This window comes from Schistocerca americana, chromosome 5, assembly GCF_021461395.2.
Source record: "Schistocerca americana isolate TAMUIC-IGC-003095 chromosome 5, iqSchAmer2.1, whole genome shotgun sequence".
NCBI classification, from domain to species: Eukaryota; Metazoa; Arthropoda; class Insecta; order Orthoptera; family Acrididae; genus Schistocerca; species Schistocerca americana.
In genome coordinates this window covers 642,094,795-642,117,456 of record NC_060123.1, presented here as the reverse complement: position 1 = coordinate 642,117,456, position 22,662 = coordinate 642,094,795, and the positions used below count along the sequence as shown (strand labels likewise).

General features: G+C 45.2%; 1 protein-coding gene across 1 annotated transcript in view; it reads left to right on the top strand.

Annotated features, from left to right (window-relative positions):
* The window catches only part of LOC124615650 (methyl farnesoate epoxidase-like), a 143,277-nt gene that overhangs the window by 94,631 nt on the left and 25,984 nt on the right, over positions 1–22,662 (top strand). The window contains exons 5-6 of the mRNA XM_047143663.1: positions 3,851–4,096; positions 17,814–17,919. Coding sequence (XP_046999619.1) covers positions 3,851–4,096; positions 17,814–17,919 — 352 coding nt within the window. The remainder of the gene's footprint in view (positions 1–3,850; positions 4,097–17,813; positions 17,920–22,662) is intronic.

Below are 22,662 nucleotides of genomic sequence, written 5' to 3'. Positions count from 1 at the left end.
AGTCGGCCCTTCCTCATGCCTAGAATTGTAAAACTATCGTAGGCTACTGTGGACTTTCATAAGTAATGGTAGAGTTGCAGGTTCGCAGGAGAGCTTCTGTGAAGTTTGGAAGGTAGGAGGCGAGGTACTGGTAGAAGTAAAGCTGTGAGGGCGGGGCGTGAGTCGTGCTTGAGTAGCTCAGACGGTAGAGCACTTGCCCATGAAAGGTAAAGGTCCCGAGTTCGAGTTTCGTTCCGGCACACAGTTATAATCGGCCAAGAAGTTTCATATCAGCACACACTCTGCTGTGGAATGTGTAAGACGTCGTGGTCTCCTGACCTTCATTGCTTACATATTCCGCCCTCACAATCATATTCCACACATCAAGACGCTTCATTCGAACCCAAACTCGATAAGATAAAGTCAATGTTGTATGAATTCATGTAAACGATACGCAAATATCTAATAAATTGCAAGTGCGCACAGTGGTTGAAATACTCGAGGCTGGCGTACACATGCACATTCAAGACACGACAGTCACAAAAGCTTTTAGTTCGGGAGAGGCAAACACCACACTGCAGGATGGCGGTCCCTTGAGAGGTTTTCACAGGGAGCTATCTACGTCGGCCAGCGGCCGCCCATGGAGTGGACAGCATTTGCCCGAGTGAAAGGAGGAACGACCTCGTGTTTGGCTTAAAAGCAAATTCCTCTACATTGTGTGGGAGCGCCCAGCCTACACATTCTTTACAAATAGCACGCAGTTTCAGAGATTTTCACAGGGAGACAGCAGACGCCAAACGCCGATGCTGCAGATTTCCGGATTGGTCGCCTTAAATGAAACGTCATTCTCCCGTTTTAGAAGAGCAATGCTGATTGTCAGACGATATTTCTGACTCCTTGAGCTGAAGGAGTAATGGAAGAGACTGAAAGATATACCCCTTCACGTCTGGCGTGGAGAGGGGCCGTTCTGTTGTCGCTCTTGGAGCTAGAACACATAACGAGAGCGTGCGCACTCGTATGTGTACTCAAAGAGGGAGGAACAAGTCTCTACTCAGTACTTCACTGGGAGAGCACCTCTGTCGAGAGCGAATCGGAGTGCGACTCTATATTGAGTCCTTGCGATTAAACATTGTCCACTGTGTTGGCTGCCACACTTATTGTGCGGTGTGAACAGACAGAGTTATACACTCCTGGAAATTGAAATAAGGACACCGTGAATTCATTGTCCCAGCAAGGGGAAACTTTATTGACACATTCCTGGGGTCGGATACATCACATGATCACACTGACAGAACCACAGGCACATAGACACAGGCAACAGAGCATGCACAATGTCGGCACTAGTACAGTGTATATCCACCTTTCACAGCAATGCAGGCTGCTATTCTCCCATGGAGACGATCGTAGAGATGCTGGATGTAGTCCTGTGGAACGGCTTGCCATGCCATTTCCACCTGGCGCCTCAGTTGGACCAGCGTTCGTGCTGGACGTGCAGACCGCGTGAGACGACGTTTCATCCAGTCCCAAACATGCTCAATGGGGGACAGATCCGGAGATCTTGCTGGCCAGGGTAGTTGACTTACACCTTCTAGAGCACGTTGGGTGGCACAGGATACATGCGGACGTGCATTGTCCTGTTGGAACAGCAAGTTCCCTTGCCGGTCTAGGTATGGTAGAACGATGGGTTCGATGACGGTTTGTATGTACCGTACACTATTCAGTGTCCCCTCGACGATCACCAGTGGTGTACGGCCAGTGTAGGAGATCGCTCCCCACACCATGATGCCGGGTGTTGGCCCTGTGTGCCTCGGTCGTATGCGGTCCTGATTGTGGCGCTCACCTGCACGGCGCCAAACACGCATACGACCATCATTGGCACCAAGGCAGAAGCGACTCTCATCGCTGAAGACGACACGTCTCCATTCGTCCCTCCATTCACGCCTGTCGCGTCACCACTGAAGGCGGGCTGCACGATGTTGGGGCGTGAGCGGAAGACGGCCTAATGGTGTGCGGGACCGTAGCCCAGCTTCATGGAGACGGTTGCGAATGGTCCTCGCCGATACCCCAGGAGCAACAGTGTCCCTAATTTGCTGGGAAGTGGCGGTGCGGTCCCCTACGGCACTGCGTAGGATCCTACGGTCTTGGCGTGCATCCGTGCGTCGCTGCGGTCCGGTCCCAGGTCGACGGGCACGTGCACCTTCCGCCGACCACTGGCGACAACATCGATGTACTGTGGAGACCGCACGCCCCACGTGTTGAGCAATTTGGCGGTACGTCCACCCGGCCTCCCGCATGCCCACTATACGCCCTCGCTCAAAGTCCGTCAACTGCACATACGGTTCACGTCCACGCTGTCGCGGCATGCTACCAGTGTTATAGACTGCGATGGAGCTCCGTATGCCACGGCAAACTGGCTGACACTGACGGCGGCGGTGCACAAATGCTGCGCAGCTAGCGCCATTCGACGGCCAACACCGCGGTTCCTGGTGTGTCCGCTGTGCCGTGCGTGTGATCATTGCTTGTACAGCCCTCTCGCAGTATCCGGAGCAAGTATGGTGGGTCTGACACACCGGTGTCAATGTGTTCTTTTTTCCATTTCCAGGAGTGTAGTTAAACGCCTGCGAACGAATTTTTGAGTGACATTGTGGTGGACTGGTTATCCGACCGGTGTACCACGCCAATAGTTAGACTAGGGGCGAATAGGAATCCTTGACTTCATCAAGGTGTAGGGAGAGTTTGACTGGCGAAGGTCAGTCCAGATAGAACGGGAGTTATCTTATTTGTCAGCAGCGAGCGGCGCAGACAGCAGTCATCACAGCTTACGGTATTGTGCGCTACAGCTCTTGCGAGCCCCATATTTCCTCCACGACAATACACTTCACTGCATTTCACACGCGACAGCCTCGACTGTACCTAGCAACATTGTAATGGATAATTATTCAAGTTGAGTAGGTGCGGCTCTCAGCCATTCTGCCAAGTCAATAACAATCTTAAACTTTGTATAGAAATTTCATTAGCGAATCCTGTCCTTAAGAGGTAACTGCACATTCCGAAAAGAACCCGGAATTAACGTGTTCAGTTCATAAGTAAAAGTGCCATTGTGATTTCTCAGAATTTTTGCAAAAATAATTAATAATTTTGGTTAGTTTCATATTTTTGTTACACTAACTAGCACTACTCCAGTACCCAAGTATCCCACTAGTTACGTACGAAATTTTGTGAATTTTTGTGTCATTTCCTTACAGCGGACGACTCCAGAAGATATTTATTGCTGAAAGTTTTTCAGGCATTTCTCTTTAGAACGTCAGGAGCGTCTGTCTGACTTCTGTAGTAGTGTGGGGGTGGACATTGCATCTTGCAGGAGCCACAGGGTAAAGGGTACATCTAAGATTAATCTGTTGCGCAGAATGACAGAATAGCACCCACACGCTCACAAGTGAAAATCTCATTCTAGTCAGGTACTGTATTGAAACTTCCTGGCAGATTAAAACTGTGTGCCGGACCGAGACTCGGAACCTTTGCCTTTCGCGGGCAAGTGCTCTACCATCTGAGCCACCGAAGCACGACTCACGCCCCGTCCTCACAGCTTTACTTCTGCCAGTACCTCGTCTCCTACCTTCCATACTTTACAGAAGCTCTCGTAGTTTTGGAAGGTAGGAGACGAGGTACTGGCAGAAGTAAAGCTGTGAGGACGGGGCGTGAGTCGTGCTTGGGTAGCTCAGTTGGTAGAGCACTTGCCCGCAAAAGGCAAAGAGGTCCCGAGTTGGAGTGTCAGTCCGGCACACAGTTTTAATCTGCCAGGAAGTTTCATATCAGCGCACACTCCGCTGTAGAGTGAAAATTTCATTCTAGGTACTGTATTGTTTGGCAGGTGACGGAGCTGTTCCCGGTGCACATGGTGAACATCCTGTGGGCCATCACGGCGGGCGCGCGCTACGAGCGTCACGACGCGCGCCTGCGACAGCTGATAGACGGCGTCCAGCGGACGTTCCGCTCCGGGAACCCCACCGGCGCCACGCTGGGCCGCATCTTCCCCGTGCTCAGGACCCTCGCCCCCAGGCTCGTGGGCTACGAGCAGGAGGTCCAGTCCAGGAGGGAGCTGTACGGCTTCATACGGGTAAACTGTGCTCCGCAAGCCAAAATTATTCATTCAATCGTATGGCTAGAGCTCCCCGTTCTCGCGTCCGTCGGCCGTCGTAATTCAGTATATTATTTACCACAAAAATTTGTTGATGATGGTGATTGTAGCCGACTTACGAGGTGAGCCTTAATCAAAATATTTCATTCACTTTTGATTTACAATTGTGGTGTGCGTACTGTAAGACCTTCGGTACCCACACCATCAGATTATTTGATTTGTCGCTCTAACGAAGTAGGCGAGTGTCAGCAATATGTCTCGTGGTCTTATCGGGGCGTGTTTATCTTCTGCCGTTAGGTCAGACGATAGAAATGCCACTTGCACGCTTAGAGTAGCAGATTGACGGTGACGAACTGTAATCAGAACTTGATTAAGTTTCACACACATTTATTAAAATAATAAAAATCATAAACCTTACTTAACTTGATTCTGGATGCTATTTACAATTGACAATCTGAAGTTTGTAATGGTACTTGACTTACGTAACCATTGTGGTACCTCACATGAACCTCTCGATACCAGTAATATTCTACTGTATTTCTGTTAACTACTTAACATATTTCTGAGACAACATTCAGATTTGATTTCATTTGTGATACATCGATATGTTTATATTACAATGATATTATTCTTATGTGTATTCTTTCTTTTGTCACTATGATCTTTGACGTACTTGTAACTCTGATTTTTGGGCGCGTAAGCGATAATTAGTTAGTTGTTAACTTGTTAGAGAGTCGGACGTTGAGAAAGTCAAGTGTTGGACGTCATGTTGGAAAGATGCATAACGTAGTCCGCTTATAAAATGTGAGGAAGATGTTTTCAAGTATGTTTTGTATTGTGAAGTGATGTTTTGTGTGTCACGTGATATTGCAATGAAAGCAATTAAAAGGAAGTGTAACTTAAATTCGGAGTGCTGATTATTCTTTTTACATCACTATTGTGCTAACTTTGAAATATTTAATATCCAAAAATGGTTTGAGAAGCGCATCTACAAAACTTCTGAATATAGCACAATAAAACCTAGCCCTCTTTGCATCCGAGCTTGGAATCATAATCACCTAGATTTTCAAAAATTGAGCCATGATAATACGAGACCAGCGTGGGAAACACAAAAAGATGAGTGCCTAGTTTTTTCATTATTACATGAAATGACTATTAACTGTGCTCTAATGACACCTGCCACATAATATGACTGATGTTGCCAGAAAATGCAGTATTTAGCAGCGTGAGCAACACCACAATCGTTATTAAAATTTTGACCTTTGGTGTGGTAGGGTTGTTAGAAGTTCCTTTGGCCTTGGTACTTTAATCTTATTCTCACATATCTGTGATACTTGACAAAAGTGTCTATACATTTCTCTTCATGGCTATGTACAGGAATATGATAATCTTATTAGGCGCAGACTTAAACTTAACTATAGACTGGTACAGACAAATGCAGACTGACTAGTCGGAGGTCTGTCACTCGTTGTAATACCTCGAGCGTTCAGGTATCACTGCGCGAGTGTGATCCGCGAGGAGAAAAGGTTCTACGTTAGCAGCAATCTCATTGGCTGTGTTACATATTAATACGCGGATCGGCGGAAGCAGAATTTGGTCGGTCTCTAAGGCAGCGCCATCTCGTAGTGCAGAGATGGACAAGCGCTGCGCCTGCGCTGTTGTGCTTAGCGGGGCGCGCTCTAGTGGGAAAGTTGTGTACGTGCTGACTACGCGGAACTATGTACACAACAACAATTAAATGCTTTTGTGAAGTTCTCTTTTTTTTAACAATATTAAACTTGAGTGGAAATTATTTTTTACGTTAATGAACGTTAGACTCACTGAATTTTAAAGCATGAAAATATAAATTGAATCATGGAATAAACTTTTCTTGTTAATTTCCTCGGCTAGTCAGTTCACTTTAGAGCAAAAAATCTTTAGTTATTAATTACAATTACGGCCCACACACGCGCTAGACGCTAGAGTATTTGTCCTTACCTCCGTTAACCACTGCATTGTAGTCGGAGTCCTGGCTCTGGCTCTCGGCTGTGGTGCTGAAAATAAGAATCTTAAAGCTACGTATTTTCTGCAACGTCGGGCGGCTGTGGAGAAAAATGTATATTATGTTAATAGCGGGCGAGTTTTTCTGTGTCGGCTGCATCGGCCGCTGCGATTGTTGAACTGTAAATTACTCGAATGCAGGTTAATTCAAAGGAAGGCGGACATGAAATCGGGATCACCTCTTACAAATTAAAAGCGCACAAAAATATTAAATCAATATGATATCTGCTTAATTAGTACAAATATGCTTACATTTGCCAGCACTTGCAAGATGTCCGTCTACACACAACAAAGACAAGAGAAGAAGTGAAGATGACTAAAAAGTTAAAAAAAGAGCGTATCTTGCGTCTCTTTAGATCATTTTGTTATATTTCTTTGCCCTCGAAACTTACACCCGCCCTCTTTGACAAGGCCGTTGGCAGAATGAGGCTGACTTCTTATGCCGGAAGTCTTCGGCCGCCAATGCTGATTATTTATCAAAATTTAGGCAGTGGCGGGGATCGAACCCGGGACCGAAGACGTTTTGATTATGAATCAAAGACGCTACCCCAAGACCACGGGTAATTTTTTTTGTGTTTTTGCTCGATTAACTGATTGATTGATTTGGGGGAGGAGACCAAACAGCGAGGTCATCGGTCCCGTCGGATTAGGTAAGAATGGTGAAGGAAATGTCCCGTGCCCTTTCAAAGGAACCATCCCGACAGTTACCTGAAGCGATTTAGGGAAATCAGGGAAAACTTAAATCAGGATGGCCGGACGCAGGTTTGAACCGTCGTCCTCCCAAATGCGAGTCCAGTGTTCTAGCCACTGCGGCACCTCGCTCGGTCGATAATGCTCGACCTCATAAGGTTGATCTTTTCTTGGAAGATATTGCACGCATGGCGCGGCCTGCTCGCTCTCCCGATTTGAATTCCATGGAGCATGTCTGGGATGCACTAGGGAGACGAGTTGCATCCACCGACCACTCTCCAAGACTTGCGAGCGGCTCTGCAGAAAGAATGGGCATTATTGCCCCAACATGAGATTGATGACATCATTCACAGCATACCCCGTCGTTTGCCAGGCCTTTACTGCAACCAGAAGTGGTCACGCTCCGTACTGAACACATTAACCAGTTGTCAGAATGTATGAGCAAATCAATTAAGTTGAAAAAACGCGGAACATTTTTGCTTGCTGTTATGCACGTTGCAGTTATTTACTTTCTGTTTTCTTTACACTGTTTCTACTTCACTATCAACTGTTTACTTTGTTTTGCGGTAAAATAAACACAACCTTGCAAAATTTCCGTTTATTGCTTTAGTTTTAGACACCAGCGTACATGTACCGGTACTGCTGTTGCTAAGAATGTAGGGTGCCCAACTTTCATAGTTGGTAGTGTGGACCAAAACAAGAAAAAAGTCAAGGAAACATGGGCTCTAAAATGCATACCTGAGGAACTTTGAGCAATTGTTCATGTTCGCTTCTGTGAAACACGCCTCAATTGAAAAAACGCTCGTAGCTCTTAAGATTTTAGGTCTCAGGTTTACTAGACATTTTTTCTTGTTTTGGTCCATATTACCACTTCTGAGGGTTCCCTAACCTACAATCTTAGCAACAACAATACCGGTACCTGTATTCCATTGTCAGAGGTATCAGAACGGTTTTCGCTTATAACTTCGACTCTATTGTTTCCGATAAAAGGGCCCTTACCTCAAATTTGTACATTTATCCTTCTCCACCATCCTTGAGGTTTGTAACGAGTCCCATCTACAATCCCTAGAAGTGTGTAACACGAATTGTGAAATGTTAGGACTACAGGTACAGATATTGCAATCATACCCACTTCATTGTGTTAGTTGTGTTTTCTGTGTCTGGCGGTCTTCCCAAAACCCGGCACATAATTTACTACCTGACGTTTTCTGTACAGTCATAACTGCTCCTGCCTGTATAAACATTTTGCGTCAACCTGTATAAACATTTTGCAAGCAGGCGTCCAAACTTTAATACCCGACCTGCTGCGCAGGCTTACTTGTGCCTTGCGTACTTTGAGGTACTAGACAACATAAAAACGTACTACTCGTAATATTTATAATTACTCGTTTTAGTCTGCAAATGAAGTAAATACTGATACAATGTTGTTCATTACAGTGTCATTAGTCACCAATAAAAATATCTGCACTTACAGCACTAACCTCCAGTATACACAGGGTGATCAGAAACAGTCTGAAAAGCTTATAAGCGAGTAGCAGGCTAGGTTATGCTCACAAATAACTGTTGGGGAAAAAATTCGATGCATCGCGCCATTTCCGTTTTAACTAGCATCAGGTCGCTTGCGCAAATTCCAGCGCTTGCATCCACTAAAATACGGTAATGCACAGACACCTGAGGGTCCGTGAGTTACCACTTGTTAAAACTCTCATGTCCGTCCCCGGTAGGTGAATGGTCAGCGGTTCGAATTGTCAATCCTCTGGACCCGGGTTCGATTCCCGGCTGAGTCGGGGAATTTTCTCCGCCCAGGGACTGGCTGTTGTGCTGTCATCATCATCATCATATCATCCTCATCGACTGCGGGTCGCCGAAGTGGCGTCAAATTGAAAGGCCGGCACCCGGCGAACGGTCTGCCCGACGGGGGCCCTAGCCATACGATTCAATAAAAAACTCTGTTCATCAGTTACAGTGTGCCTTCTTCGGAGGTGATAAATTTCAGGTGGGAGAGCAGAAGCTACAGTTTCAGGAAACCAAATGAAGAACACGCCTGGCGATACTGCCTCTCACAGGCTGCGTGAATTTGCGGGCGCAACAACCGATTAGCTAACTGAATCGGAAACGGCGCAACGTATCGAATTTTGTCTTAACAGTTATTTCTCAACACGAACTACCCTGCAACAGCCCTACAAGTTTTTCAGATCGTTCCTTACTACCCATTCTATAGATGCACGAATCAAGTAACGAAAACGTGACGTGGAAGCCAAAAGACAGTACCATTACACATAGCGAGAAATCGGGAGCATCAACGAAACGCGGATCGAAAACATCAATTGACCTATATAGTTCGACTTAAATTCCTGAGACCTATAAAATAGCCAAAAAAACGATGGCAATACAAAAATCGATGTCAATACACCTAGTCAAAAGTAGCGGCAATCAATGAAATGCGGTATCGAAATAAAACAAAGTATTAATAAACTAACGTCACTATAAGGCACAAACTGAGACCCGATCTCTCAAAGCAAGTAACACACCTGACAAGAGCGCTATATTCGAAAGGATCATGTATTCATCAATAATTCCAAGTTCATGTTAATTGTAGTAACTGTTTTCGTTCGTTACTACGGCAGCCAGAGACAATGTTTAATCTGTGGCTGGTGAATGATGTTTTCCACTAAAACAGTAGTACGTAACGACTCAATGTTGCCGGGAGGTATCGAAGGCTCAAGTTGACTCGGAGTAATGAAGAGTGTGCAGTGCGTAGTAGTATCGCTTTTCACACTCTCGCTCAGCGATTTGCGGATAGTGCCTGCGAAGAACGGCGGTCGGTTACCCACTGTGTGAGCCAGGATTTCTACAATTTTAACATCCTAGTCATTACGCAAGATACGAGATGGAGAAAGTGCGGTGCGTCCCAAAAGTCCTCATACCCTCTTGACTTTGAGCAACAGGGAAAATATGTATTTGTTTTATTGCTGCTCGCACTTTGAAGCTGGCGAAAAGTATTTTTGACAGTACTGTATAGTTACAGTTGTGCAGTCATGGCTGATGCAAGCGGAAAAAGTTACCCTGATAAGGAGCGATTAGTAACGTGTGTGTTGGTGTATGAACGTCCACAGAGAGGGCAAAAAATGAGACACTTAATGAGTGCGTTCGGAGATAGCTCTGCCTCGTATAGCAACCTTGATTGACTGGGAGCAACAACTATTGTTTCAGGCATTGTCAAAGGCAGGCCCCGCAGTGAAAGTGAGATGAGTGACGGACCGTGGACCGCAGTCGCTCGATCTACTGAGCAATCCACAGAGAAATAAGTTCGTGAAACAGTAGCTCAACTTCAAGTACCGCGGTCAGCAATGCATGACCACATTAAAATATTTCAAAATGAAAGGGTTGAGACCGATGTTTGTGAGCAAATTGTCTGGCAATGACATGGAGCAGTGAGCTGCACTCTTCCGTGCTTTGTTGACACATTTACCAAGCATCATGTCTGGCTCAAGAGCGTTATTTTCTTAAGAACGTGCCATACATCGCAGTTCGCAAAAGTGGAGTGCGGTATTCTGATTTACGGAAAATCTGCATTATGTGCGAGAGTTGGCAAGGAATCGGCCTCGTGTTTATGATAAGGGCTGAGATGTCATCACGATATCTGCTCGGACCGTATTTCTATGAAGGATAATTTTTTGTGTAGGGTACCTGAATGGGACTTCTTATTTCAACATGTTGCAAACAGGGTTACATCACCTTGAAGACATGAGGAATCTTGGATCACGTGCAGTGACAGTAGGACCGAGCTTCAGTGTACTTTGCTATTCAGTTGCATGAGTTCCTTGATGTCCAGGGTGCTTGAGCCCCATCGAAATGTACACCATGAAGTCCGGACCTCACCACTTCAGGAATTTCATTATGGGGATTGGTCAAGTCCAGTGCGGCCCAACGTCAGTACAAGACTAATGAAAAATTGCGCCTAAGTGCTGAAGAAGCCTTTCGAGGCAAAGCTCATAAAATGCTCGGCTAGGTGTCAAGCAGCAGGTGGAGTTGAGCAGGTGTCTGTGAATTGCACGTGGATGAGCCTACAGATTCGCTGGATACATGGTTTTTGCTTGTAAGTACTCCTATGTACAATAAACTGTTCTGAGTTACTGTTACGGGGATTTCTGTGTAGAAAGTTTGCTTTATCGTCTCTTAATTTCATGAACAAGGTTCTACGCGATGCAGTCATCTCTCTTGTAACATCTTCTGCCCCATAAGTTGAGAATTGTTCGCGCTGCTCTTCTGTGAATTTTTTTACGTCCTCAACTAATCCAAATCTGTACAGGTGTCGAACGAGGGTTTTGTGAAAGGAAGCAAGGCTAGCGTTTAACATCCCATCGACAAGATAGTGTATTTAAATTTATCCGTGTTCTGTGGAATTCGTTCAGGTCAGCGACTGTATTATAAATCTACATAACTAGAATGTAAATGTTCGTTTCTTGGACATCCCAAATCTACGAAAGTTGTTCGCGGATTGCTTTGAAATTTTGACACAACATTGCATTCGAATATACTTACTGGAACGCCATCAGGTATATGTGTAACCCGTTTGTGATAAAGGGGGAAACGGTATAAAAATGTAAATTTTGATTTGTTCAAAATCGTTAATCTCCGAAAGCTCTTGGCCGATTGCTTTGAAATTTTGACACAACGTTCTACTGGTATACGAGCGTGTTTCTATTACCCCACTTTTTAAATTACGTGATACATAATTTTTATAAATTTAATAATAGGGAAACGTTGTAAAATGCATGATAGTTATTAGCAAACAGGAAAGTTGTATTTGTGGCTTTTTGATTTACGATTAGAATATTACTACACAGTCTGAAGTTGCAATAATGATAAACAAGGCTCGAGGTCAGTGAGAAGGGGGAAGAGGGATAGAGGGATGAGAGGAAATGGACATAGAACACTGGAAGGAGAGGACGGAAAGAGAGAAGGGGCAGGAGGAATGGAGAGAGAAGGGGGAGGGAGAAGATGGACAAAGAAAGGGGGAGGAGCTGATGGACTGGTAGAGGGGGGGAGAGAGGGGCAGCAGGAGATGGGGGAGACAGGGGGGGGAGAAGATGGGCAAAGACAGGAGGAGGAGACGATGGACAAAGAAAGAGGGAGGGGATGTGGACAGACAGGGGAGAGAAGGAGATAACGTCGTGTATCCAATTCGCAGACGTACTAGAAACGTGGGCTTTCGATTTTCGTTCTTTTCCATTTAAGCAGTCTGAGCTACAGCAAAGCGTGGCCGGGTACAGCAGGCTAGTTATAAATATTGTATCATGGCACATATTGAATATTATGATTACTTTGTGTTTCCTGATTATTCGGTTATGTTGTTTGGATAAACAAGAAATACAAAATAATCATACTGAAGCATTTAATATGCGCTGTGATATACAGACACACACATATTGTTTTTTCATTGTTTTTACTATCTTAACAACTGAAATAAAATCTTAGTAGTTAAGAGTCTGTGGAATGTAAGTATATGAATGTGAAAGCTTTAAGTGATGATATATTTACACTACTGGCCATTAAAATTGCTACACCACGAAGATGACGTACTACAGACGCGAAATTTAAGCAACAGGAAGAAGATGCTGTGACATGCCAATGATTAGTTTTCAGAGCATTCACACAAGGTTGGCGCCGGTGGCGACACCTACAACGTGCTGACACGAGGAAAGTTTCCAACCGATTTCTCATACACAAACAGCAGTTGACCGGCGTTGCCTGGTGAAACGTTGTTGTGATGTCTCGTGTAAGGAGGAGAAATCCGTATCATCACGTTTCCGACTTTGATAAAGGTCGGATTGTAGCCTATCGCGATTGCGGTTTATCGTATCGCGACATTGCTGCTCGCGTTGGTCGAGATCCAATGACAGTTAGCAGAATATGGAATCGGTGGGTTCAGGAGGGTAATACGGAACGCCGTGCTGGATCCCAACGGCCTCGTATCACTAGCAGTCGAGATGACAGGCATCTTATCCGCATGGCTGTAACGGGTCGTGTAGCCACGTCTCGATCCCTGAGTCAACAGATGGGGACGTTTGCAAAACAACAACCATCTGCACGAACATTTCGACGACGTTTGCAGTAGCATGGACCATCATGCTCGGAGACCATGCCTGCGGTTACCCTTGACGCTGCATCACAGACATGTGAGCCTGCGATGGTGTACTCAACGACGAACCTGGGTGCACGAATGGCAAAACGTCATTTTTTCGGATGAATCCAGGTGCTGTTTACAGCATCATGATGGTCGCATCCGTGTTTGGATGAACGCACATTGGCAGCGTGTATTCGTCATCGCCGTACTGGCATATCATCCGGCGTGATGGTATGGGATGCCATTGGTTACATGTCTCGGTCACCTCTTGTTCGCATTGACGGTACCTTGAAAAGTGGACGTTACAAATGGTTCAAATGGCTCTATGCACTATGGGACTTAACATCTGAGGTCATCAGTCGCCTAGGACTTAGAAGTACTTAAACCTAACTAACCTAAGGACATCACACACATCCATGCCCGAGGCAGGATTCGAACCTGCGACCGTAGCGGTCGCGCGGTTCCAGACTGAAGTGCCTAGAACCGCTCGGCCACAACAGCCGGCGTGAACGTAATATTTCAGATGTGTTACCACCCGTGGCTCTACCCTTCATTCGATCCCTGCTTAACCCTGCATTTCAGCAGGATAATACACGAGCGCATGTTGTAGGTCCTGTACGGGCCTTTCTGGATACAGAAAATGTTCGACTGCTGCCCTGGCCAGCACATTCTCCAGATCTCTCACCAACTGAAAACTTCTGGTCAATGGTGGCCGAGCAACTGGCTCTTCACAATACGCCAGTCACTACTCTTGATGAACTGTGGCATCGTGTTCAGGCTGCATGGGCAGCTGTACCTGTACACGCTATCCAAGCTATGTTTGACTCAATGCCCAGGCGTATCAAGGCCGTTATTACGGCCAGAGGTGGTTGTTCTGGGTACTGATTTCTCAGGATCTATGCACCCAAATTGCGTGAAAATGTCATCACATGTCAGTTCTAGTATAATATATTTGACCAATGAATACCCGTTTATCATCTGCATTTCTTCTTGGTGTAGCAATTTTAATGTCCATTAGTGTATTATTACTGTTGTCCATGTACCAGGCAAATGAATTTCGAGTAAAATTTCAGTAAAGGGTCGAATGAAATGATTTAAATATACAACTGTCTTAAGATGCACGTTGTCACATTGAGCAAATAATTCTTACCAAACTTCAGATTAATATACATGTAACTGTAATGCAACTGATGATAGCAGCAGACTACTAAAACGCGTCTTGCTAATAAACGAAATGAAATGAGCGTGTGGTATTGTTGGCTGGGAGGCCCCATCCGGGGGAGTTCGGACGCCGAGTGCGTCGTATTTCACGGCGGACTTGCTAATAAATATTAATAAGTGACTGAAGCAATGAAAATTATTTCATGAAAATACGAGTGTGGCCTTAGTCCTCTTCGCAACTAGACTTGTTTGTTCGTTCACATTGTATCACTTTGATCAGAAACTTGCAGACACCTGTGATTCACGCCGGTGACTCTTCTTATTTTTGCTAGCCTTTCGCCATTGTTTTTAAATGGTAGGCGTGTTAATCTTGATTTGGCAATGTTAGTGGTAGAGGTTCTAAACATTCTGCCTGGTGTCTGTTCGTTCTATATCGTGTCTCCCTACCACTTTCGCGCAACGACGCTCTGAGCGTGTTTTTTAGGGAATTGACTAGTTTGAACCTGGGACCTGTTGCTGGTAAGGAGACGCCAGACCACACATGACATGTAGAATTCAGAAGAGTTCAGTGAGACTAGCGATGATATAACCAAGTACTTAATGATTTCAGCGTCAGCTCCACTGCACTCCCTGTAAAAGAATCTTAATACTAACTAAATTTAGTGGAAGGGGTTCAAGGCTTTCCTATTTTTATTTAGCTGGTAAAGTAACGTCGAAAAATCAGTTAAGTTTACCATTGGAAATTTTATTCTACTCACAACATTGTTTATAAATTGCACTATTGATAAAAGGAAATGTTTTAATACAGGATGGTAAAAACCAACTGCGTTCAACAAAAATGTGAACGAATATTCCCTGAATGTGTTTCCAAGTTCTACAATGGATCGAAGGATGACCTATGCCATATCACATCTATAATCTAGGTTTAAATTAGGTTTCACAAAAAAGCAAATTATCAAAATGGTCTACAGTGACCCCCAATTATCTTTAATTACTTATCTAACTTGACGTAAATTACAGTGGCTGATGTGGCTTCTCAATAGCTATATAACAGAAAAGTCATCGCGTTTCAGGTTTTTACTTCAAGTGGCAAATGTGAACACCATGAGCTTTAATTGACGATCGACACTAGTATTACGCAAAAAGGGGGTTTAACAGATGAGACTTCTGCAGTTCTGAGTGAAGCTTTATGCGCTGTTGTGCGGCATCGCGTGCGTTCATTACCTTGTCGGTGTTCGTCAGGGGGCGGCGGCCGGCGCAGCTCCGTCCAGCTCGCCCTCTCGGAAGCAACTCTCAAGCAACTCTTCCCTAACTTCTCCTTACTACAATTTACCGAAGTTGGTTTAAAAAAAACTATCTGGCTATGTTTTCATCTGACCAATCAGGGTCTCAATGTTAACCTTAAGCTCCACCTACAAAAATTCTGTCTATCCAATGAGAAACGTTATACTTTTCGTGGTGGGGCAATGTTTTTAAAGTTTGCAACAGAGAAGCGAAAAAGTCTCACGCTAAAACTTGCAGCTGGCGTGGTCCTTTTAGCGTTATTGTAAGATCTATACTGTTCTTCTGGAGGGCTCTAGCTTTTAACATGGGCTGGGGGGTGGTCCTAACGTGACAGAGGCGCGAAAAAGTCTCACGCTAAAACTTGCGGGTGGTGTAGTCCTAGCAGTTAGCTGGCGACGTGGGTGTCCGTCCGTCCCTTATCGTAGGGCCTTCCAGCTTGACATCGTTCCGCTCTCGGCTTCTGTTCTCGTTTCTCCCCTCGGAACTGCGTCTGTCTCACGGTGGGAAGGTATGACATGCATTTAGGCATTCTTGTGTTCGTCTGTGGTATTCCATTTGCTCACTCGTTACTCGTATTACTTTGGTTAATTTAATGTCACGATTTATTCGGAACTATGTGACATACTACTGGATTTGCTTATCATGTCAGGGTTTTCATGGAAGGTGTTGGATTTGCCTGACACCTTACAAGGTAGCCGGATGCTCTTCCTTCCTTTTTTCTCAGACTTGTGTTTCGAGTCAAAAGCCAATCTTTGCGCCTGGCAGTGATCAGATGTCTTTCTAATCCATGGCAAGTTTCGACGCTGTCATCTATCTGGTCTACACCTCCAGGGAGCCCTGTCGGATTTCGCACATTATCCGTCAGGTAATTTCTTTGTCTTGTGTATAGAAATGGACCTTCAGATTGCCTTGAGGAACACCGAACTCTACTTTCGCTGCTGATGTTAAGAAAGAATACTACCTCCTGCTTGGTAGACTCTCCCATCTGCACTCATTTTACGTACTAGTCGATGGCGGGGAACTGTGTCGAATGCCCCCTGGGTGTAAAGAAACGCGGCAGCAAAAAAAATGGTTCAGATGGCTCTGAGCACTATGGGACTTAGCATCTGAGGTCATCAGTCCCCTAGAACTTAGAACTACTTAAACCTAACTAACCTAAGGACATCACATGCCCGAGGCAGGATTCGAACCTGCGACCGTAGCTTTCGCGCGGTTCCAGACTGAAGCGCCTAGAACCGCTCGTCCACTGCGGCCTGCAAACGCGGCAGCAATCTGAGTTCTGCCGTCTACTGCCTTCCAGATCTCATGAACGAGCAGAGGAAGATGGAATTCACACGACAGGTGCCTTTGGGAACCATATTGATTCCTGCGTAGGAACTGTTCGGTCTCCAGGAAAGTTATCATACACGAGAACATTGTATTTTCGATAACTCTACGTGAAATTCACCTGAGTGACAGAGACTTTTACAAGTCGGTCTTACAGCTCTTCTTATACAACGAAACAACCTATTCCTTTACCCAGTCATCTTCCACGCCCCATCAGTAAAACAGGGGCTAGTTTGTCCGTGCATTCCGTATTGTCTCTAAAGGGCAGTCCGTTAGGTCTCTTCGGAGCGATTTGAGCCGTTTCTCAATTTCACACTCACTTCTTTCTGTATCTGTGATTTTTGCATCCTTGCGACGGTCGCACGATGAAATTTTGTTGTGGTCTTGGAAGGAGCACTATTTCTGTCTTCAGTTCATCATCTTCCTTTCGGATGCCATCTTAGTCAAAGAGCGTTTGGACGAAAGACTTTGTTCCATTGAATAATTTTAGGTAGGACTCAAACTTACTAGCGTTTATTGAGAATTCAGCAGTTAAGATCTCAATTTATTAGTCATTGAATGTTTCCAAAACCGTCGTTACGGTTGTTTTGACAGCGCTCAGCATTTGTTTGTTAATAAGGTTTAGAATCTAGCGTGTCTATGCACGCACTTCATCACGGGATTTATGATTATTAGCATGAACTCGTTCTGAAGCAACAGCAACATTGTCAGTGAACGCTGGATAGAAAAATTATATGCACCGCATTCCTAGTGATACTCAAACAAAACAGCAATGTTGGTATGGTTCACAGATCGAAGGCCAGAAACAAGAACAACAACACAAAGAAGTGATTTCACAGATGTCTTGGCAATGTTATTGAACCAGCTACATGCAACAGCGCTAAAAAGTTTTACAGTAAGAAATCTTTTCAATTTTACAACGTTTTATGGAAAGGTGAACGGAAAATTCTAGGTTTACTGGAAGCACTACTTTTTCTTTCAATCAAGTATTTATTATGATTATTGACTATTGTGGAATCAAGTCGATATTTTCAGTATCAATATATTTTGTGGTTGTGTTTCTAGGAAGCTATACACGAGCACATGAAAACTCTAGACGTGGACAACCCACGAGATTTCATCGACGTCTACTTGCGGGAAATGAAGAACTCTGGAGATCCCACGTTCACTGGTTAGTACAGCAGATGCCTTTTTTTATTTAGGTGCTTTGTCGTATGTTGACGATGTAATGACTTGTACATTGTTAAGGTTAAGGCTTTTGGCAGCCAGCAAGGGCATTCCGTGAAAAGAAATCAGAGATACAATGCAGACAACAGGCAGAAGTGGTAGCGTTTTGGGGTTAGCAGAGGTAAACAGTGACGGTAGAGGGCTGTGAATTGCGGACGCTCTGGGCAGCTGTTCCAGGGGAGAAAGTTAACTAGTAACTCCACCTAACTTCCAGACGCTGTTGTAAGGCGTCATAGTAGAAGATGGCCACAAAACGGCAGGTCTTAGTAGAGCCAGCAAGCTTGATAATTGCCCATGAGAACTGCAAAGTCAGTGGGTTTACACAGGCGAGAGTGGTACCACAGCTGACCCTACTCACGAGAAGCCTCTTGGCGGGGTCAGGTGAGGTAAAACACTTTTGTTGTTGGCCATAAGAGGATGGGCAGTAACATCTAGCTTTCAGCTGAATGCTGTTGCTACCAAACTTGGCGTTTGTTAATGTAAAGTCCAGATACATCAAATACCTACTGAGTAGAAGAGGAGTGATCTGAATGTGGTTGGACAGAGAGAGCCACTCATCAGATCGGCTGAAGCTTGTTAAGTGCTGGTGGATTTGCGGGCCGACTGTAGAAAGGGGGAAATAGTGCGCCACCACAGTCTTTTAAAAACCAATGTTTTTGTCTTCAGAAAGAGTTCTCTGTCAGATCGATGGGGCGACGACTCCGTGTCGCTCATTGCCAGCTTGGAGTACACTCCGACAAAGCTGTTTTTCTCTCTTGGAGTGCTGCTATCAAAGTTCATACCTCACAGTGCTGCTAGTGCATGCTATTTCTGTCAGCTCTCACTGCGCAAACTCAGACACTGACTTCTGTTGTGCAGCCAGTTGCACCGTTTGTTTTTCATGTTTGGAATTGGCCTTCAATGTAGTAATTAGTCGGATCGCAAATAAATAGTGCTAATCAGACCCCTGGGTATCCTTAAGTCACCTGCTGTGAGCATCCTATCGAGTCCCAAAATCCTCTCCTCCTGAAAGTGCGCTGTGACAGTGTTTGACAGTGATCCTACAGCGTAATTCAGGAAGAATGTCACATAATTTGTGAGGTGATTCTGCGTGTGAAAATAAACCAAAAAAGTCATATCCTATTTTCTATTGTTACGGAGCTGGGGTGGGTTGAAGACTACACTCATCCATGAATGAATATGAAGACAAGTGTGAATATTACTTACCGAAATGGGGCGTGGTGGACAGAATAATGCTGGTACATATGACTTATCCTTCCTGTAAGAGGTGTAGTGGCTCTCTAGCACATAGAAGCACTGTGACGCCGCACCGAGGTAACAGCTGCACGCGTACCCATTGTCAAGCTTGGGTCAGGACAATGACACCATGTGAATGCCGTGACTAAGTGTCCACTGTGTCTGTGAATACCAATATGTTGCATATGTTCACTCATGCAGAATACGAAGACATGTCGTTTGTGTAACAGCATTGTAATGGCAGTAGCCGTGCAGCTGAGGCAGAATACCAGAGACATTTCCCTGATGTACGAGGTGCATTCAAGTTCTAAGGCCTCCGATTTCTTTTCTAATTAACTGCTCACACGAAATCGATGACACTGGCGTTACTTCTCGACGTAATCGCCCTGCAGACGTACACATTTTCCACAACGCTGACGCCATGATTCCATGGCAGCGGCGAAGGCTTCTTTAGGAGTCTGTTTTGACCACTGGAAAATCGCTGAGACAATAGCAGCACGGCTGGTGAATGTGCGGCCATGGAAAGTGTCTTTCATTGTTGGAAAAAGCCAAAAGTCACTAGGAGCCAGGTCAGGTGAGTAGGGAGCATGAGGAATCACTTCAAAGTTGTTATCACGAAGAAACTGTTGCGTAACGTTAGCTCGATGTGCGGGTGCGTTGTCTTGGTGAAACAGCACACGCGCAGCCCTTCCCAGACTTTTTGTTGCAGTGCAGGAAGGAATTTGTTCTTCAAAACATTTTCGTAGGATTCACCTGTTACCGTAGTGCCCTTTGGAACGCAATGGGTAAGGATTAAGCCCTCGCTGTCCCAGAACATGAACACCATCATTTTTTCAGCACTGGCGGTTACCCGAAATTTTTTTGGAGGCGGTAAATCTGTGTGCTTCCATTGAGCTGACTGGCGCTTTATTTCTGGATTGAAAAATGGCATCCACGTCTCATCCATTGTCACAACCGACGAAAAGAAAGTCCCATTCATGCAGTCGTTGCGCGTCAACATTGCTTGACAACATGCCACATGGGCAGCCATATGGTCATCCGTCAGCATTCGTGGCACCCACCTGGATGACACTTTTCGCATTTTCAGGACGTCATGCAGAATTGTGTGCACAGATCCCACAGAAATACGAACTCTGGAGGCGATCTGTTCAACAGTCATTCGGCGATCCCCCAAAACAATTCTATCCCCTTTCTCGATCATGTCGTCATATCGGCTTGTGCGAGCCCGAGGTTGTTTCGGTTTGTTGTCACACGATGTTCTGCCTTGATTAAACTGTCGCACCCATGAACGCACTTTCGACACATCCATAACTCCATCACCACATGTCTCCTTCAACTGTCGATGAATTTCAATTGGTTTCACACCACGCAAATTCAGAAAACGAATGATTGCACGCTGTTCAAGTAAGGAAAACGTCGCCATTTTAAGTATTTAAAACAGTTCTCATTCTCGCCGCTGGCGGTAAAATTCCATCTGCCGTACGGTGCTGCCATCTCTGGGACGTATTGACAATGAACGTGGCCTCATTTTAAAACAATGCGCATGTTTCTATCTCTTTCCAGTCTGGAGAAAAAAAATCGGAGGCCTTAGAACTTGAATGCACCTCGTACAAACGTCAGGCTGTCCAGTTAGTTGAGGAAAAGGAAGACATTATTGCAAACGCACAGCAGAGTCCCACCACCGGTATATGGTGCATTAGCCGTCAGCTCGGTATTCCACAAATGCGAGTGTGGCGTACATTCCGTTCTGTGGTCTTGTACCCATTCCATATGCAGCCAGGGCAACATCTGCATGTAGGTGACTTAGTAAACAGACAACAGTTTTGTGAATGATTGGCTGTACACAGAGACGTCGTGCAATACGCTTAATTTACAGATGTGGCTACATTTACACACAATGGTTTAATGAGCACCTGCGATTCTCGTGAGAACTGGCATAACACTAGGGAAACAAAATTCCAAGCTAGGTTCTCAGTTTACGTCTGGTGTGGTATTATCGATGACCTGGCGACAGGACCTGTGTTCCTGCTAAATCACAAATGGTTCAAATGGCTGTGAGCACTATGGGACTCAACTTCTGAGGTCATCTGTCCCCTAGAACTTAGAACTATTTAAACCTAACTAACCTAGGGGCATCACACACATGCATGCCAGAGGCAGGATTCGAACCTGCAACCGTAGCGGTCTCGCGGCTCCAGACCGCAGCGCCTAGAACCGCACGGCCACTCCGGCCGGCGCTAAATCACATGATAGACGCAACATAAGTACATTTTCTCATAGAAGACCTACCTGCACCTTTGGAAGACGTGACGTTAGAGGAACGACGGTAGATGCACCTGCAACATGATGGATCACCGATTCACTGTACCAGACTGTATCTGAATACCACATTTCCTCGACGGCGGATTGGCCGTGGCGGACCCATTAATTACCCTGCCAGATCACCCTGCCTAACCCCGATTGTTTATAGGGCTGGTTACAGGGGGATGTGTACACTACTAAGGTGGATGCACATGAAGAACTTGTTGCTCGCATCGCCAATGCTGGTACCCGTATTAGAGCCCGCCTAGGTGATATTCGATTTAGGCTACAACACATCCTCCAACGCTCTGACAAGTGCGTTGAGATGGTTGGGGAACATTTTGAACACCAGTTGTAGGATGAATCAGTCATCTGTCCCATCATTATACTGTCCAGCACAGAGCTACACAGCATTTCAGTATGTAATGTTCGCATTTGTCTCCACAATCGTTCATGGATGTGCGTAGTCTTCAGCCCACTCCAGTTCTGTAACCATGTAAAATGTTTATAGGAATTTTTCGGTTTATTGTCACATGTAGAATCATCTCACAAATTATTTGACGTTCTTCCTGAGTCACCCTGTATATCAATGGCGTAGGGTTCTCTTCACCGACAAGTGCGGGATTTGTCTGATGCCCGATGATCGTCATAGAAGAGAGCTGAGGTGGCCAGGTACCAATGCAAGTGCCAGGTATACAGTGCCATGTTTCGGGTCTCACGGTAATAGTAGAATCTTCCAATGGCATCGCTTAAGTATATGCCAATTCGGCGGACAATTTTCGAACTCAAAACACTTCTTGCCACAAGTAACAATTAAAGCTTGAAACGGCGATCTGTAGAGTATACACAATCCACACTGTCCTGTTCTTGAGTATTTACTTTTACCTCAGTCACAAATGTGACTTAACAAAGAGAATCCTGGGGTGAGAAGAATATTCAGAAAGATATTTCCGATTAAAAAAGTATGCATCTCGCGAAAGTCGTGCATAAGCTTTTTCCCGCTGTTTATTTCTCACAATGTATTGTTCATGCATTAATATACAGTTGAATGCATGAAGATCATCACAGGTAGGCTGCTGCGGCCGCATGTTGTACGACGCTGTGTAACAGGGACAGTCTCTAAAGCTGTCGTTATCAGGTGCTTGGTCTA